Genomic DNA, 19219 nt, shown 5'->3' on the forward strand with positions numbered 1-19219 from the left:
TTGGGCCTCACATCTGCCAAAAGTGCAAGCAGTCTTAGACTCTATATGGAATTCTGGGTTTACGGCCAATCCAAAGAAGTGTACCATTGGACAGGAAGAAGCCAGAAATCTTGGGTACACTATTGGGAGGGGAGTGATAAAACCTCAAGTCAACAAAGTTGAGGCCATACAGAGTTGGCCACGTCCCAACAGCAAGAAGCAGGTATGAGCCTTTTTAGGAATTGCTGGCTATTAGCGATTCACCACCCATTTTGCTTCTCAGGCTGTGCCCCTAACCAACCTGACAAAAGGGAAAGAGTCTGTCATGGTTAAATGGACCCCGGAGGCTGAAACAGCATTCCAGTCTTTTAAAAAAGCCTTATGTAGCCAGCCAGTGTTGTACTCACCGGACTTCTCTAAGGACTTTGTTGTACAAACTGATGCATCATCTGTTGGGTTAGGAGCAGTGTTGTCCCAGGTCTGGACGGGGGAAGAGCACCCAGTCATTTACCTCAACAGAAAATTTAAATCCCATGAGGTAAATTACGCCACGATTGAGAAGAAGTGTTTAGCGATGAAGTGGTGCTTGATTCCCTTCAGTACGATCTGCTAGGTAGACGATTTGACCTGGTTACTGATCGCCCTCCTTTAAAGTGGATGGCTCAAAACAAGGAGACCAATAGAAGGGTATATGGGTGGTTACTAGCCCTACAGGAATTCATATGGTAAAGCATCGCCCTGGTGTTCAAATGGGGAATGTGGATGCTTTGTCTCGGGTACATGCATGCCTGACTGCTTGTGTTCCAACCCCAAGGTTAAAACGGGGGGGGGGGGGGTTTATGTGTCAGCAGGCAGGTAAAATCGCCTGATTGTATCCAGGATGGCATATATGTGTGCCCCAGATTCAGGCTCTATGCTGATTTGTACCACTAGGGGGAAGTGCCGAGAGTCCTGCAGGGGTAGAGGTAATGAGCCCAGCTGAATTAAGTTGGCTTATTAAGGCCTCTACAAAAACTCCCAGCATGCAAAGGCAGTTGCTCCGTCCCTGGAACCTGTTTTGCGCCTGTTAGGCCTGTTAGGGAGCATGATATCTGTGTGGTGAGACAATGCGTGTGTGGCAACCTCTTTAACAGGGAGATAGGTGCCGGGGGTAGCCAGGGAACCTGTGTGTAGTAAGTGGCCAAGTTGGCAAGGATTTTCGTTTTGCTGTTTTTGGACCATTTTAAAATAAACCGCACCTTTGTTTTTTCACCTTCACCTGTTTGTGTAGTGAACCCATCCAGGGGTTCACACACACCCCCTGCTGAGCTAACGCCCTCACAGAGCAAAGGTCCTACTCTGTCGCTTGCTGGCAGGGGACAGGCTTTTCCACACAGAAAAAAAAAAGAACGGTAATGCCGCATACACACGACCGTTAGTTACGTCAGAATAAACTCTAACGTTTTTTCTGACAGAGTTCCGCTAAAACAGATTTGCCTACACGCTATCACACCAAAGTCTGATCGTTTAGAACGAGGTGACGTACAACACGTATGACAGGACTAGAAAAAGGAAGTTCAATAGCCAGTAGCCAATAGCTGCCCTTGCATCATTTTTGGTCGGCGCAGCATACAGACGAATGGTTTTCCCGATAGGAATTTATTCAGTCGGAAAGATTTAAAATATGTTCTGTTTCTAGGTTCATCAGAATTTTCGAAAGAAAAAGTCAGATGAAGCCCATACACAATTGGAATTACCGATGAAATTATTCCGTCTGACCTTTTCTGCTGGAAAGTCCGACCGTGTGTACACGGCATTAGACATTATGTTTTGATGCACCTGGAATTTATTTAGCTGATTTAATGAGGGGTCAGTTGGGCCTTACATTTTTACCCTTCAATTGACATTAAAGATACAGCCACTAATAGGGTCAAAAGTGCAGACTCATACAGCTGACTATGGAGCTGATGTATAAACTTGGACTTGGAAGCTAAATTAAGGAAAGGGACCTCCAAGATAGTATTCTCAGGAATACTACCAGTACATTGAGCCACACCGGAAAGACAGAGGTAGAAAAGGGAATTAAACAAGTGGCTGGGGAGCCGGTGTAGTAAGGAGGAGGTTTGGGCTCCTGGAGGACTGGGCCGTCACCAGTACTGTAGAAAGGACAGACTGCCCCTACATGAGGAGGGTGTAGATGTGCTGGGAGTAAACATGGCCAACAAGTTAAAAGGGTTTTTAAAGTAGGCGATGGGGGGGGGGGTCCAGAGGTGCGTATAGTCAACGCGGAACATATTACAGATGGTAGTATTGGGGGCTTTAGTGGTAGGTTGATTAAAGCGCACAAACCCAAGGTAAGTATAGTAACAGGTCCTAGTTGCAATCTCAGAATACCCAATAAGAGGATAGTATGCGACCAGTCTAAACTACGTGGCATGTTCACCAATGCCAGGAGCCTGGTGGACAAGATGGGTGAACTAGAGATACTGTTGTACGAGGTGGATTTGGATTTTGTGGGAATTTCAGAAACTTGGTTCAACAGCTCTCATGATTGGTTGGCAACCATTCAAGGGTATACATAGAGAGGGTAAAAAAAATGTGAGGAGTATGCCTGTATATCAAGAATAATGTACAAGTGAATGTGAGAGATGACATCACTAAGGGAGCTAGGGAGGAGGTGGAATCCTTATGGGTGGAGCTCCAAAGGGATGAAGCTACGGGGAAAATACTGGGAGTATGCTATAGACCCCCTAACCTGTGGGCGGTGGCCATCCTATCACAATTTGGTTTAGCAGCAAGGATGGGAAGTGTTATTTTAATGGGGGATTTTAATTATCCAGACATAGACTGGGCGGAGAGAACCATTTATTCGCATAAGGCCCGTCAGTTCCTAAATGTCTTGCAGGACAATTTCATGGGTCAGATGCTTGACGCACAAACTAGAAATAAAGCCTTACTGGATCTACTGATTACCAACAATACAGACCAATCATTTCAAAAGAGCCAACTTCCCTAAACTACGAACTTTGCTAGAAGATATAAATTGGGATAAAATCTTAGAAACAAAGAACACAGAGGAGAGATGGGCTTGATTTAAGAGCATATTAAATAAGGAGCGTTAGCAAGTGCATCCCATTGGGTAATACATTTAAGAGCGAACGGAAGTCCTGGATGACTTAATGCCAATATAAAAATGCATACAAAAGCAAAAGACAAGGCCTTCAAAAAAGAAAGCAACAAGAAATGTAAGGGTGCAATTACATTCCCATTGTTCTTGTGATAGGGTTATGGAAAGGTCTCTTTCCCAGGTTTTAAATGCTTTAGTGTCATTAGGATGGAAGTCCGCGTGGAGAAGTGAATGCGTGATGGATATAAGATGATGTTGTGGGGATTTCTGTATGCAGAGCATTTCAAGAGATGTGAGTTGTCTTAAGCAGAAAACTCTTTTGTTTAAAGATTTGAGGTAATGTGTGAGCATTAAAAATGTCCAAGAGGGGATGGGTGGTTTGTCCATTCTGGCAGACAGACGGGAGTTCGATAGATAATTCTCATGTTCGTAAAAATTGTGGGATAGAACTTGGTCTTCTGACCAATAGTCTTTTATGTATTGGTGATTCATACCCGGGGGAAATCTGGGTTCATGCTAAATGGGGTTAGTGGACCAGGAGTGGACGATAGTGAGGTGTGAAAGCATTGCATGGTGGAGCCAATTAGTGGGTGTGTGCGTAGTTCAGATGGAGTATGGAGTATAGAGTTCCAGTATCCACGGTACGGACTTTAGGGGGAGGGCTGTAAATTAAGCTTCCAGAGAAACCCAGTCTTTATAGGAATTATGGACATTTCAATCGATTATTCTAGACAGGGGAATCGCTTTATAATAATTGAGGATGCCTGGCAGACCTATCCTGCCTAGATTTTTTTGTAGAGCAAGTTGAGCATAGCTAATCCTGGGTCCTTGTTCACTCCAAAGAAATTTGGAACACGAGATTTTGTATGTTTTGAAGAAGGCCGATGGGAGACATATGGGTATTGTTTGCATAATGTAGATTAGTCGTGGTAGAGCATTCATTTTCAGTACCGCTGCTCTACCAAACCAGGAAAAGATTGATTTGTTCCAGTTTTTGAGGTCAGCTGTTAGTTTATTTAAGAGTGGTAAGTGATTTTTTGTATATAAGCAGGATGGTTTGGAGGGGAGCTGTATGCCTAAATAGGTAATGAACTTGTGCTTCCATTGGAAATGAACATTTTTTTTACAGAGTTCTACTTGATTCTGTGGTGAAGATGTATTAAGAGCAAAGGATTTGGAAAAGTTAATTTTAAGGTTGGAGAGTAAACTAAAGTGTTTGAATTCAGCAAGGAGGACCAGAATCGTAGTTAGTGGTTTCAAGAAATAGTAGGATGTCATCTGCAAAGGCGACGAGTTTGAAGTCTCTATTACATAGTTATATAGTAGAGTGAGGTTAAAAAAAGACACAAGTCCATCAAGTCCAACCTATGTGTGTGATTATATGTCAATATTACATTGCATATCCCTATATGTTGCGGTCGTTCAGGTGCTTATCGAAATAGATTTTTGAAACTATCAATGCCCGTAGACCACCGCCTGTGGAAGGGAATTCCACATCCTTGCCGCTCTTACAGTAAAGAACCCTCTACATAGTTTAAGGTTAAACCTCTTTTCTTCTAATTTTAATGAGTGGCCACGAGTCTTGTTGAACTCCCTTTTGCAAAAAGGTTTTATCTCTATTGTGGGGGTCACCAGTATGGTATTTGTATATTGAAATCATATCCCCTCTCAAGCATCTCTTCTCCAGAGAGAATAAGTTCAGTGCTCGCAGCCTTTCCTCATAACTAATATCCTCCAGACCCTTTATTGACTTTGTTGCCCTTCTTTTTACTCGCTCCATTTCCAGTACATCCGTCCTGTGGACTGGTGCCCAGAACTGGACAACATACTCCAGGTGCAGCCAGACCAGAGTCTTGTAGAGCGGGAGAATTATTGTTTTATTTCTGGAGTTGATCCCCTTTTTAAAGTGGTTGTAAACCCTTATACACCACTTTGACCTACAGGTAAGCCTAGATTAAGGCTTACCTGTAGGTCCAAGCAATATCTCCTAAACCTATATGGTTTAGGAGATATTTGCCCGAAAACGGGCACCGCTGTCTACGGCGCATGCGCCGTAGACAGCGGCGCGCAGGCGCACTGAGCGCGGCATTTCCAAGAATGGAGCTGCCGCGCGTGTCGACTCCCGTGCGCATGCGCGGGAGTGACGTCATCGCGGCTTCGCCGAATGACAGCGGCGGAGCTGCGAGACGCCACTAGCAAGATGGATGCGGCGGACTACAGGGGACAGCGGCGACTTCGCTGGCTCCTGTGTCAGGTAAGTGACACATAATGGGCTACTATGCGATGCATAGTAGTCCATTATGCTTTGCCTTTGCAGGGAATGAAAGAGGAAGTAAACCCATCAGGGTTTACTTCCTCTTTAATGCATGCCAATATTCTGTTTGCTTTGTTAGCAGCAGCTTGGCATTGCATGCCATTACTGAGCCTATCATCTACTAGGGCCCCCAGGTCCTTTTCCATCCTAGATTTCCCCAGAGGTTCTCTCCCCAGTATGTAGATTGCATTCATATTTTTGCCACACAAATGCATTATTTTACATTTTTCTACATTGAACCTCATTTGCTATGTAGTTGCCAACCCCATTACTTTGTTCAGATCTTTTTGCAAGGTTTTGCCCTGCTTAGCTTAGTATTGTCCTCAAATACAGAGATTGAACTGTTTACCCCATCCTCCAAGTGTTTATGGAGAAATTAAAAAGGATTGGTCCCAGCACAGAACCATGGGGAAATGCACTACCCACCCCTAACCACTCCGAGTACTCCCCATTTATCACCACCCTCTGAACTCACCCTTGTAGCCAGTTTTCAATCCATGTACTCAACCTATGGACCTTATTTTGTACAGTAAACATTTATGGGGAACTGTGTCAAATGCTTTTGCAAAATCCAGATATGCGCTTTCCTTTATCTAGCTGGAAAATTCACCTCCTCATAGAAGGTTAGTAGATTGGTTTGACAAGAACAATTCTTCATGAATCCATGCTGATTACTGCTAATGATACTGTTCTCATTACTAAAATCTTGTATATAGTCCCTTACCCCCACCAAAAGTTTACATACTATTGATGTTAGGCTAACTGGTCTGTAATTCCCAGGGATGTATTTTGGGCCCTTTTTAAATATTGGTGCTACATTGGCTTTTCTCCAATCAGCGGTTACCATTCCAGTCAGTAGACTGTCAGTAAAAATTAGGAACAATGGTCTTGCAATTACTTGACTGAGTTCCATAAGTACCCTCAGGTGCAAGCCATCTGGTCTAGGTGATTTATTAATGTTAAGTTTCCCAAGTCTAATTTTAATTCTGTCCTATGTTAACCATGGAGGTGCTTCCTGTGATGTGTCATGAGGATAAACACTGCAGTTTGGTTACTGAAGCCCCCCGATTCCCTCGTGAAGACTGAGGAGAAGAATACATTCAATACATTCTCCATCTCCCCATCCTTTGTAACCAGATATCCTTCCTAATTCTTTATGGGGCCAATATGATCTGTCCTCCTTTTTTACTGTTTACATACTTAAAGAATTTCTTGGGATTTTTTTTGCTCTCCTGTGTCCATGTGTCTTTCATGTTCTTAGCTGTCCTATTGCACCATTGTCAGTTAAGTTAACGCAGTGCCATATCCTAAAAAATGGCCTGGTCATGAAGGGGGGTTAATCTTCCAGAGCTAAAGTGGTTAAAGATGTAAAGTTAGCCTAGGCGATCCAAGCAGAACTGGGAGCGGATACCTATCAAAACTAGGTACCCACTCCTCCAAAAAATGTTATTGTGCCAAATGCGATAGAGGAGGGAGGGGAAGAACATAAAGCAAAAATTCCCCTTTAGGGTGAAATTCCACTTTAAGACAATGGCTTAACATCTTCAAAATACGATTTTAACATCTTTACTCTGGCGTTTTGACAGATCACATCTTAGCCATGCAACTTAAGCAATTAACACATGTTCTAGACTGCATGGCCCCAAAGTAATTTAATTTTGTTAATCAGTGCAGAGTGCTTTGCACAATTCTAGTCATTCTCTTGGACAGTCAACATCTGTCTTGACACATTTCAGGACACCATTAAGGTGATTTATTAAGGTGATGTCCATGCTGGATAAAAATACTGAGTTATATTAGAGACATTCTATGAGAGGAGACACTTGTACTGGTTTAATGGTGAAACGATTTCAACATTACTAAACAACTAGATGAATTTGACTTCGTTGGTTGATTTACTATATTGATCAGTCTTTAAAAAAATATATATATATTGTTAATCTGACCATAGATAAACGGACCCGATTCCCCCATCTACACATTGAGCCCGGGTTCACACTGCTGCAATCTCAGAGATTGCATGTGATTTGGACCTGCGCTGCAGGTGCCGATCAAATGCGATCTCTGAGCAAGGCGAGTTCAGCCATACAGTTGTATGGCTGAACTTGCATTAGATTCGCACAGAAAATAGTGCAGGCACTTGTTTTTACCCACACTAGAATCGGATCTCATGGGTGTTCTCAGCTATGCGATCTGATTCCTGTGAAAGTTCACAGTTCGCACTGCGATTTGTGATCAAAACTGGGGTTGTCATTAAATTAATGACACCCGCAGCGGTTCGCAGAGGACAGTGTGAACTGCCTGCAGGAGAGGAGCGATGCGGGAACCGGTGCTGGTTCCCGCATCACACATATGTGAACCCAGGGTTAAGGTGGATAGGGGGAATACTCCCTCTGTGTCATTGCATTCTGACAGGGGTAAAATCCCTGGTGATTCTGCTAGTGCCCTTGCTTTCCTATTAAAACTGGCCACACTAAGCAGGAGAACACAGTGTGGTCAGTTCTCGAACTGTGCTGGGAACTCAGTGTACTCTCCTCCAATGATCAGACTTGTTCTGACATGCCCCTGCTGTGCAGCCATTCACTGGAAAGAGCAGTATGCTGTTATGCGCTTATGCAGCTGAGAACAGAGGGAATGCGATCACTTATATAAAAAAAAACATTTATAATGCTATTTTTATATCTATACAAAAATGTTTTGCCTTTTCATTTCTATTTTAAACTGAATAGGTTGTTTTACAAGGTAATCCTTTATAATCACTTTAAAGTTGACACTAAATTATACCTTCCTTGTCCAAAATAATCCAACACATCTACTACCTAATGGTTTTGTAACCTATTCTTCTTCTTCGTGCGTTTTTCTGCCTGTCTGTAATGCCTTTTCGTCTTTGTGCAAGTTGGCCTAAAGTGAAACTAAGCTCTGTTAGCCTTTACAGCTTCCATTTGCACCTCCGGTTCTGGGGCACGCATGTGCACCGCCGGCAACTCACTTCTGCTATGATTATAAACAGCAGGGGCTGATCTGCGGGTACCGTGGACTTGATGTACGTTGGCACCCAACGACCATTTGGTGCAAAGGCAGAACGACTGGCTGTAAACAAGGCAAATTGCTGTTGTGCCTGTAGGGAAAGCATGGATCCTATGTTCCTGCAAACCAGGGACACAAATCCATGCTTCCCCCCTAGTAAAAGCATTTCATACTGTGCACAAAATCACTAGCTAGGCACACAGTTAACCCTTTGATCTCCCCTAAAGGCAACCCCTTCCCAGCCAGTGTCATTAGTACAGTGCATATTTTTAGCAGCATCATGTTGTGGGGATGCTTTTCTTCGGCAGGGACAAGGGAGCTGGTCAGAATTGGTGGGAAGATGGGTGGAGCCAAATACAGGGCAGTCTTATTAGAAAACCTGTTAGTCTGCAAAATACTTGAGTTTGGGCTGGAGGTTCACCTTCCAGCAGGACAATGACCCTAAATATATAGCCAGAGCTACAAAGGAATGGTTTATATCAAAGCATATCCATGTGTTAGAATGGCCCAGTCAAAGTCCAGACTCAAATCCAATTGAGAATCTGTGGCAAAAATTGAAATTTGCTGTTCACAGATGCTCTCCTTTCAATCTGACAGAGCTTGAGCTATTTTGCAAATAAGAATGGGCCAAAATGTCACTAACTAGATGTGCAAAGCTGGTAGAGACATGCCAAAAAGACTTGCAGCTGTAATTGTAGCGAAAGGTGGTTCTACAAATTATTGACTCAGGGGGGCTGAATACAAATACATGCCACACTTTTATTTGTAAAAGTTATTACATTTATTTGTAAAAAAAAATCTGACAACCATTTATTATTTTCCTTCCACTTCTCAATTATCCACTTTGTGTTGGTCCATCACATAAAAAGCCCAATAAAATACTTTTTCGTTTTTGGTTGTAACATGACAAAATGTGGCTGATTTTAAGGGGTGTGAATACTTTTTCAAGGCACTGTATTTATAATGATATTAAATTACATACAGGTGGACTCTATTTACTAATTAGGTGACCTCTGAAGGCAGTTGGTTCCACCAGATTTTATTTAGGGGTATCAGAGTAAAGGGGGCTGAATACAAATGCATGCCACACTTTTCACATATTTATTTGTAAACCATTTGTCATTTTCCTTCTACTTCACAATTATGTGCCACTTTGTGTTGGTCTATCATATAAAATCCCCATAAAATACATTTACATTTTTGGTTGTAACATGACAAAATGTGGAAAACTTCGATCCACATCTTGCCTGGGCATATTATATTATTAAGTATTTTTTTCAAGTGAAAAAAACCTAATATGCAGCAGGTTGTTTTTTTACTTTAAATACAGGAGGAAGGGGGGGGGGGGGGGCAAGGAAATCTTGTTTATAAACTGTAGTTGTCATTGGCTGATTATAAATTGAAATGGAATGATAACTTTATTCCCATTAAAGCCTTAGCCCACCCAGGCACTCATTTAAAAAAGAAAATGCCCCTTTTTTCTTACCTGACTCCATTGTGTAACCCCTCATGATGCCTCTTTTGCTATTGAAACCGATAAACCAGCACTGCAGTCCAGGCCTGTCGTTGACTGGTCTTGTCGCTGCCTCTTGGCATAGTGTTACAGTGCCATGGCTGGAATCTGTGGGTCCTGTGAGAACCTCACTGATAGGGAGGATGCAGGACCCAGTATGTCATGTGATCATGAATTGAGGTAAGTATATTTTTGTTGTAGCTGCAGAAATGAACTGAGGTGGGGGGGGGGGGGTATTGTTTGTGGAGGAAGGGGGGGTCTTCATTGAAGCACAGTTTTAAATGTAAGAATAGTTTATGCAAAAATGATATGCTATATATTACTTTTTAACAAAGCTAGAGATTTTTTTTTTTTTTTTACTTAGTTTTGTTTTATGTCTTGCTTTTTGGTAGAGGTAAATTGAACTTGGGAACTTCATATTTCTGCCTTTATAAGCATCCTTTTTTGTGGCATTTCAATGGTAAGATAAACACTTGCAGGTCTCTTTTCCCAGAAGGAATTTGACCGGTAATAGTAGAAATGACAGGTACATGACATCTGCCATTGAAAGCTTAGTGATGGCTTCTAGTGGCGTCTGGCTGTGTGTGTGGAATAACAAGGAGCAGAGACCCTGCCTGTCATCCTAGCACGCATAGCTCACTTTGTAAAATGGCACTAATTAAAAATATTATTGCTATATTCTCAGCAAGAAACCACAGTTTAAAATCATGAGTTTATCTAATATGTATGTAATTCAAATCAAGCTAATTCACAGGGCATGCCATTATAAATAGCTATTGTTGTCTTTTATATATTGTCATCTTTTATACAGCGTATTATTCTTCTTGGTAATACCGAGGGTTTTTTCATTTAACGTTGAGGCAGAAATGACAAAACAAATGAAAGCTAAGGATCTATTATATATTTCAAAGTTAAATAGTCTGAATGTAAGTAAAATTAGATTGGTATTTCAGTATTTGAAGGCAATGCATTATTCAATTGTATGAAAAGTTAACGTCACTGCCGAGTCTTTTTACACTTAGGCCCTTTCACACTGGGGCATTTTTCAGGTGCTACAGCACTAAAAATGGCGCCCCTTTCACTCCAGTGTGAAAGCCGGAGGGCTTTCACACTGGAGCGGTGCACTAGCAGGACGGTGAAAAAAGTCCTGCTAGCCGCATCTTCGGAGCGGTGAAGGAGCGGTGTATTCACCGCCCCTACCCATTGAAATCAATTGGGCAGCGTGGCTATACCGCCGGTTAAAACCGCCCCGCTAGCGGCCACATACCGCCGCTAAAACGACAGTAAAGTGGCGCTAAAAATAGCGCCGCTTTACTGCCGACTCTGCTCCTGCCCCAGTGTGAAAGTGGCCTTAAAGTAAACCTGTCCATATCACTGGATTTACCAGTCATTTTGACATGAGGTATTTACTGAAAATAACCTCTAATTAAGCATTTTTCATGATATGTCTGGGTTCATGACAGGGTTTTCCAGTTTTCAAGTTTCCAGTGATCCAAGATCCAGAGAAATTCCGATTGCCTCTTGAGGGATCAGGAAGGAATTTTTCCCCTGCTGCAGCAAATTGGATCATGCTTTGCTGGGGTTTTTCGCCTTTCTCTGGATCAACTGTGGGTGAAGAATTATGTATATGGGATTGTATGATTTTTTTTATTTATTTTTTTGATTGTTTGAACTAGATGGATTTGTGTCTTTATTCCACCTGACTAAGTATGTAACTATGTTTTAAACTGTAATTTTCCATAATAGGCAAAGTAAAAGGTTTTGTTACCACCCGTGTTCTGGATTCCCAAAAATGCAGAGTTTGGTTGTAGGTATGGCCTGCTTGTCACATTGCCTAGTATGGACAAAATACAAACTCACTTATGAATCATAGTTAGTTTTTTTACTTCCTCTGGATCAGCTGTGGGTATAGGATTGTGTAAATGGAGGTTTTCTGTTTGTTTTGGTTGTCTATTAGTTAAACTAAATGGGCTTATGCTTTTTTTCATTCTGATTAACTGTGTAACTTAAAGTGACTGTCAAGACTTGTTTTTTTCCCCATAAAAATAACAAACATGTTATACATACCTGCTCTGTTGCAGTGGATTTGCACAGAGCAGCCTGGATCCTCCTCTTCTCGGGTCCCCTCTTCTGTGATCCTGGCCCCTCCCTCCTGTTCAGTGCCCCCACAGCAAGCAGCTTGCTATGGGGGCACCTGAGCTGTGTCACAGCTCCCTGTGTCCATTCAGACAGGGACCCCCAACCCAGCCCCGTCCCCTCTCTCCAGTGATTGGCTAGCTGGCTTTGACAGCAGCGGGAGCCAATGGCCCTGCTGCTGTGTTTCACCAATCAGGAAGGAGAATCTCGGACTGCAGAGGGACTCGTGGACATCGCTGGACTGCGAGGGACCTCGGGTAAGTGTTAGGGGGCTAAGGGGAGCTACTGCACACAGAAGGCTTTTTCTCGTAATGCATAAAATGTATTAAGATTAAAAAAAAATGACGTTTCAACCCATTTAAGAATATTGCTTAACTTTTAAATAAGACCAAGTATCACCTATATTCCACATAATATAGATATAGCTTCCATGCTGCTTACAGGCTTGCAGCCTTGTACAATTTAAGATGTGTATCTCACCTATTCTGTTGTCATAGCCCATCCATCTTCACTATGCCCAGTGTGGTAACGTTTCACCGGCTCATCAAATTTTAGTGCAGATCCAAAAAAGACCCCACACTAACTAATTCCAGCCTCTATTCCATACTCAAATGTATTCTGCAAAACAAATTCACACTGCTCCAGGCATGTGATCCCATATCAACCTACCCCACTCTAATGCCTCGTACACACGATCAAACAATCCGGTGGAAAAGTCCGGCGGACTAAAAGTATTTTTGCACTCCAGTCTGTCCGCCGGACTCGCATTTCGGCGGACAATTGGGCCGTGTGTGTGCCAGTCTGCCGTACTTTCGAAATGAACGGCCTTTTCCCGTCCGGAGAAAAGTCCGCTCATTTTGAGCGCATCTACAGGTAGCCGGGGCCAGCGAAGGAGGCATCACTGGATGATGTCCCCGCCCATCATGATGTCACAGTCCCAGCATCCTCTGGGACTGTGACATCATAATGGGCGGGGACATCATCCGGTGATGTCCCTATATAAGTCACTGCACGCCGCGTCCCTGTCATTATGACCAGAGAGAGCGACGAGGCAACATCCGCAGAAGAGAAGAACAGAAGAGAAGAACAGAAGGCCAGAAGACTGGGCCACCGCTTGTAAAAGAGCTAGATGAAGGCGCGGTGGCCCGGCAAGAAGAACCATAGAGGGGGACAAGACCCCCGAAAAGGGGGGCCCCCCTTCCCCAAGGCACCCCCCATTTTGAGGACACGCGGCCTGATAAGGCTCAAGGGGGGGTGCGCGCTCCTCCCCACCCCCTTTCATGGCCGGCCGGGTAGCGTGCTTGGATAAGGGTCTGATATGAACCTGGGGGGGCCCCCAAGCCCCGAGGGCTTTCACACTACAGCGGTGCGCTGGCAGGACGTCAGAAAAAAGTCCTGCCAGCAGCTTCTTTGGAGCGGTGAAGGAGCGGTCTGTTTACCGTTCCTCCACCGCTGCTCCCCATTGAAATCAATGGGGCAGCGCTGTAATACCGCCGGCAAAACGCCGCTATTGCAGACGGTTTTAACCCTTTCGCGGCCGCTAGCGGGGGTAAAAGCGTCCCGCTAGCGGCCGAAATGCGCCGCAAATCCGGCGCAAATCCAGCGGTAAAACGCCGCTCAAAATAGCGACTTTTACCACCGATGCAATGGGCGGTGTGGTGTGAAAGGGGTCTAAGTTCATACCAGGTGACGGGGCCAGCGAAGCCTCCTTCGCTGGCCCCGGCTACTTGGAGACGCGCTCAAAATGAGCGGACTTTCCTCCGAATGTGTGGGCTAGTCCGTTCATTTCAAAAGTACGGCAGATAGTCCAGCGGACTTAGTACGCCGTATTAGTCCGCTGAAAAAGTGCCGTGTGTGGGCAAGTAGCTCGTTCGGAAAGTCCGGTGGACAGTCCGGCGGAAAGTCCGCCAGACTAAGTCCGCCGGATAGTCTGCTACGTGTGGACGTGGCATAAGGCATACAGATGCTGGCTCTGCAAGACGTGATGAACAATTAAGAAAATGCTGGACGGCCGCTGTCTGATGCAACACCTTTATTGCGCAGCTATGATTAAGCACCTTCTAATGGTGTGAAACATGTCAGCTGTTTAGTTCCTGTACCTCTGTGACATATGGATTGGCAGTTTGGATTTTATTGATTCTGCACAATAAAGGTGTTGCATCAGAGAGTGGCCGTCCAGCATTTTCTTGATTGTTCAAATGTATTCTGCAGTCATGCTCCCAGATAGCAATGTAGATGATTCTGGCCATTCACAATTGTCATGGCATTATATGAAGTGTTTAGAGTCTTTCAAAAAGCTGCCAAATAGGCCATATGCCAGGTACATTTCAGTTATAAGTGAGGAGGCCAGAGGTAAACTTTACCTATAATAGATACAGGTCTAACATCAACACTCCCTTAGGTCAATCTCTGTTGAAGTGTTTCTGATACCAATTAAAAGGGTCAATGACTTGAACCCAGAACTTCTGTGTGACCTAGAGGTGACAGCTTCAACAAGGTGTATCACACCCATATAACTGTCCGGCTGCGCTGGTGATAAGTTCACTCATACATTGTGTTTTGTTTTTTTTAAACTCTGTAAGGCTACATCTATGAAATCTAAACTTTATTTTTAAACTTTATGTGAATTGACCATTTAATGTATTATTGATAGCATTGAAAACAATTTATAGGTTTTCCAGCCACATGTGGGCCTCCTAGTTAATTCCACAGCCCACTGTTCCACAGCTATGAAGAATTATTCCAGAGAATAAATGTTTGTTTCTTTCAGGCTTCGAGCTTGGTTTTGCCATGGCAAGTCCCAATGCCTTGGTTTTGTGGGAAGCGCAGTTTGGTGATTTTCACAATACAGCACAATGCATAATTGACCAGTTTATCAGCTCAGGACAAGCAAAGTGGGTACGGCACAATGGAATCGTTTTACTTTTACCACATGGCATGGAAGGAATGGTGAGTGCTGCTAACACATCTGTTAATCATACTAACTGACTGATTTAAAGAGGGAAGGTAAACTAATGTGCCCTGCTCCCCTGGAGTGTAAACTCATGAATACCTAATCTGTTTAAACTTGCTGTTTATCAAGGCTTGCATATTTTTCTGCCTTCCTGTGAGGTGGTTACCCACCTTAATGCAGGTGATCGCCTACTACATTTAGGTTTGTATAATCAATAGTGAGCATTGTTTGTACAGGGATTGTTATGCAAAAAACATGATTTTATTTTCAGACATGTTGCAAATATACCACATTTTATCATTCATATTCATCATGTAAATGCTAATACCAGCCCATCACTTCTTCCATTATTTATGGTTCCCCCTGTTCCCACACAGCCAGTTTTCTTTTTATCTGATATGAGCTGATTGCGTGAAGCAACTTTAACTGTATTGTTGCCAATCTGGCCTTGTGTATACCTTCATTCTATCTGCATAGCTCACAAAATATGCCTTTTAAATGTTGATGTGGTAGAAATATGCTAGGGTTAATGTAGTTAGAAAGGCTCCTCAAGCAACGGGCTTTAGAACTGGTTCTGTTGTTCTAGAATCTTGCTCTACAAATGAGTGTCGTGGTGTTTGGTCATGATACGTATAAATCTTGTGTCTGGACTATGTGTTTTGTTTCATAGGATGATAGCTCCTTTGCCTTCTGAAGGAGCACATCTGGGATTTTTTTTTCATTCAGCAAAGGTCATCTCTTTTTTTTGTGGCAAAAACACAGTAGCCAAAACTGGCAGTTTTACTGCCGCAGTACAAAATAATAAAAAAAAACAGTAAATGCCAAAAACACATCCAGGTATAGTTCAGATCTGCTTTGATTCAATTGTACAATTAACTAAACAGAGAGAGTGGGGAGCATGCTGAGGGTTGGTAATGGGTGCAGTGACCCTTCTCATATGTCCAGGAACAAGGGTCACAATAGGTCTGTGCTGTGGCATCACATGGAAAACACCCGTTTACTTTGCATTATCCCTCAGTAGCTAACCTATGTTGCTGAGACTTGTGACATGATGGCACTACTCTATTCAGCATCTTAGCAGCTTACCTGTTTGTTCAGAGTTAGAGTACACTCTCTGTATCCTGGCAGTTTGTCAATCTCACATGATAATGCAGTAGCTCACCACTGCTGTAACTTTGCCACTCATGGCTGCAAACAGATCTGGTAGTCGGAGGCAGTCTTTCAGAACTTGATTCCTCTGCTGAGATCAGTGTTGGATAATGTCAACTATCAGAGCCCAGCAGAGGAAGTGCGTAGTTAAGACCTCCTTTGTTACTGCTGGCATTGTTCACAACAACTAACAGAGAGTCCCTATATAATGTTTGGGATCATATCTGTGCTGACAGATGTCTGCAGGTGCTATGAGGGTGCTTGTCTAGCACATCAGACACCTCACCCCTCCGGGAGCCACTAATAATGCATCTCCCTCCCACGTGTAAAGATGGCACCCAGGGTAGCTGTACCACCTTCAGCTCAGAGGTGCCAGTACTGAGTACTGGCACAATTTGGCTGAAAAATAAAGCCTTGATTATTATTATTCATACAGCACTTTACTCCCTGAGGACTCAAATCACTTTTTCTTTTGATGGGGCACATGGTTAGGCAGTCATCTTGGGCAGACTCAGTTCAGTTTCATACTTGGGCCAATTTGAGATAGGAGCTAAATAAAATACTAGCATGTTTTGTAATGTGTAAGGAAACCAGAGTACCCAGAGGAAACCCATGCAAGCACAGAGAGAATGTACAATTCCATGCAGCTATTGTTTTGACTGGAACTCAAGGTCCATAGGGCAAGGCAGAAGTGCCACTGTGCTGTCCCCTTTGCTTAAGAAAAATGTGGAAAACTTTTTTTTTTTTTTTTTTAGTACACTTGACAAATATCTTCAATTTATGTTCACAGTTTTTGGGGGTACATTTCCGACTGCACCAGAAACATATGCTTCTTAAAAGCCTTTACTGCTGCTTCTGTATTCTGCTATCAGTAATGTAATTGAGAGGCAAGCTTTCCTAAACTCCTCTGCTTAATATTATTACCAGGGACCTGAGCATTCTTCAGCCAGACCTGAAAGGTTCCTCCAGATGAGCAATGATGACTGTGATGCTTATCCTGTAAGTTAATTTGTCTAGCACTATGGCTTGCTTTATCTTGACCTCATACTCTAATTGTAAATGTTAAAAAATGCAGAAGCTTTATTTTATGTGGACTGGGGAACAATCTGTATGTTTCCTATTCCCCTGCTCTACTTCCTCTTCTTTAATAGTTTTAATTTACATTTTTTATTTTAATTTTTGCCCAGATAAGTTATATGGAGACAAGGATACATGCGTTTATGCAATACAAACATATTGCATAGAGGAGTATATATGTCTGGTAAATGGAGCCCCATTGTGTCTTTAAAGTATCAAGGCATGTTTTTCCATAGCCAAATGTATTTTTAGGAAGTGATCTGTAAACAATTTGACACTTATAGCAAGCTCAAGCCTGTTTAAGTATATTAATCCATATTTAGTCAAATGAAGTGTACAAACTGAGAAAAAAAAGAGAAAGCGGAAGTATTGCCTACGACACCGTCTAGATGATTTCACTATTTTTAATTTTGAAACTCTCCTCCAACATTCAGGGGTCAATCATAAATAAATTGCTTTGCGAATGTCTCAACATCCATGCAAGCGTAGCAAATAATACCCTTAATGTTTGTAATATGTGTAAATAGTTGTTGCCTTGCGTCAGTTGACTGTAACATTGCCTAATGTTCAGTCCAAAGAAAACAATACCTATAGGAAATTTTGACCATGGGCATTAACATGGCACTACTAACACTATAGGCTAAGAACATTCAACCAGCACAGGTAATGAGGGAGATTTCTGCACTAGGTACAGTCTATGGAGAATCTTGTGGAACGTCCAGCTGCCGTGTTTCGCAGAACAGTTAGAAGTGGTATTAGGCCCCTTTCACACATTAATGTCCGTTTTCACAGACTCAGCTTGCTCAGCAGGGATCGATCCTTTGATCCCCTCTCAGGTGGCGGATGACAGGTCCAACTCTGCTGACTGTGAAGAAACGAACCTGTCAGAGTCTCGCGCTCATCTATGGGGGATCGGATGAAAACGGCCCGCCTGTCCGTTTTCATCCAATCCAATCTGCCAGAAGATGAAAATAGGGTTTCCATCCATCTGAATTTAGCAGAGCGGATCAGATGTCAGCAGACATTTCACCGCTGGCACCCGCCACTCCGTCAGGTCTGCCTAAAAAATCTGAACGGTCCGCATGTGTGAAGGGGGACTAAGTGTCACTGCTAAATGTGATAGCTTCCTCCAGGCTGTTAGGAAGCCAGCACTCGTCGGCATCCTAACAACTAGTGACTCATCCCTGCCTGGTACATTCAGCTGTCAGAATCCCAACTGTGGAGAAGAGGCCCTTGTACTCCTCAACGTAGTGTGAGGAATTAGCTCAGTAGTGGTTTGTGCGTGACTCGTGGATGAGTCGCAGCATGGTAAAAAAAAAAGGCAGAGCAAGACGGTGAAACACAAATGTGGTTTATTTACAATGTCTGTGTTTATAAACTGCAGGTATCAAAATGGCAAAAAATAAAGCAAGTCAGAAAATAAACCCTTGCCACCTTGGACTTTTACCTACAAACACAGGAACCTAACTACTTGTCCTGGAACAGCCTACTGCGGCCCAGGCCCCTTATTGTGACACAGAATTAATCTCACAGACTGTCTCTCCACACAGAGAAGTTGCTGATCTCCAGTCTATCCTACACAGAGATCTGGTTCCAGAGTGGAGCATCTTCCCTAAGTAGCCTGGGAGGTTTTTTTTTCCGAGCCCAGAGTACTCAACCTGCTTGAGCTAGTTAACCCCTCAATGTGCCAAGCAAGCTCACTACACAGCACAAAAAGGAAAATAATTTGTATACCTGCATGAACCTGGGACAAATATACCTCCCATCCTGTACACAACCAATCGTTTTTCCTGGCTTCCTATCACAATAGAGAAAAGCTGCTTTTGCCCCTGGCAATGTAACCCTCCTCCCACCTCATGTTGCCATGTTAAGGGCATGTGGCCTAGTATGGCTCTAGGTGGAGGAAGTGGGTGCATGCTTGCCCAGGCTGCATACATTCATACATACAAATACAATTTGGGAGGG

At 43.2% G+C, this 19219-nt stretch overlaps 1 protein-coding gene across 4 annotated transcripts in view; it reads left to right on the forward strand.

The window, feature by feature from the left end:
- OGDHL (oxoglutarate dehydrogenase L) overlaps positions 1-19219 on the forward strand; it is a 344487-nt gene that overhangs the window by 279572 nt on the left and 45696 nt on the right. For all 4 annotated transcript variants that reach the window (XM_077454880.1, XM_077454883.1, XM_077454884.1 and 1 more), the window contains 2 exons: positions 14846-15024; positions 17105-17176. In XM_077454880.1, the coding sequence (XP_077311006.1) occupies positions 14846-15024; positions 17105-17176 (251 nt within the window). The remainder of the gene's footprint in view (positions 1-14845; positions 15025-17104; positions 17177-19219) is intronic.

Source organism: Lithobates pipiens, unplaced genomic scaffold (genome assembly GCF_037356315.1).
Source record: "Lithobates pipiens isolate NorthernLeopardFrog02 unplaced genomic scaffold, aLitPip1_a1.2 Scaffold_25, whole genome shotgun sequence".
NCBI classification, from domain to species: Eukaryota; Metazoa; Chordata; class Amphibia; order Anura; family Ranidae; genus Lithobates; species Lithobates pipiens.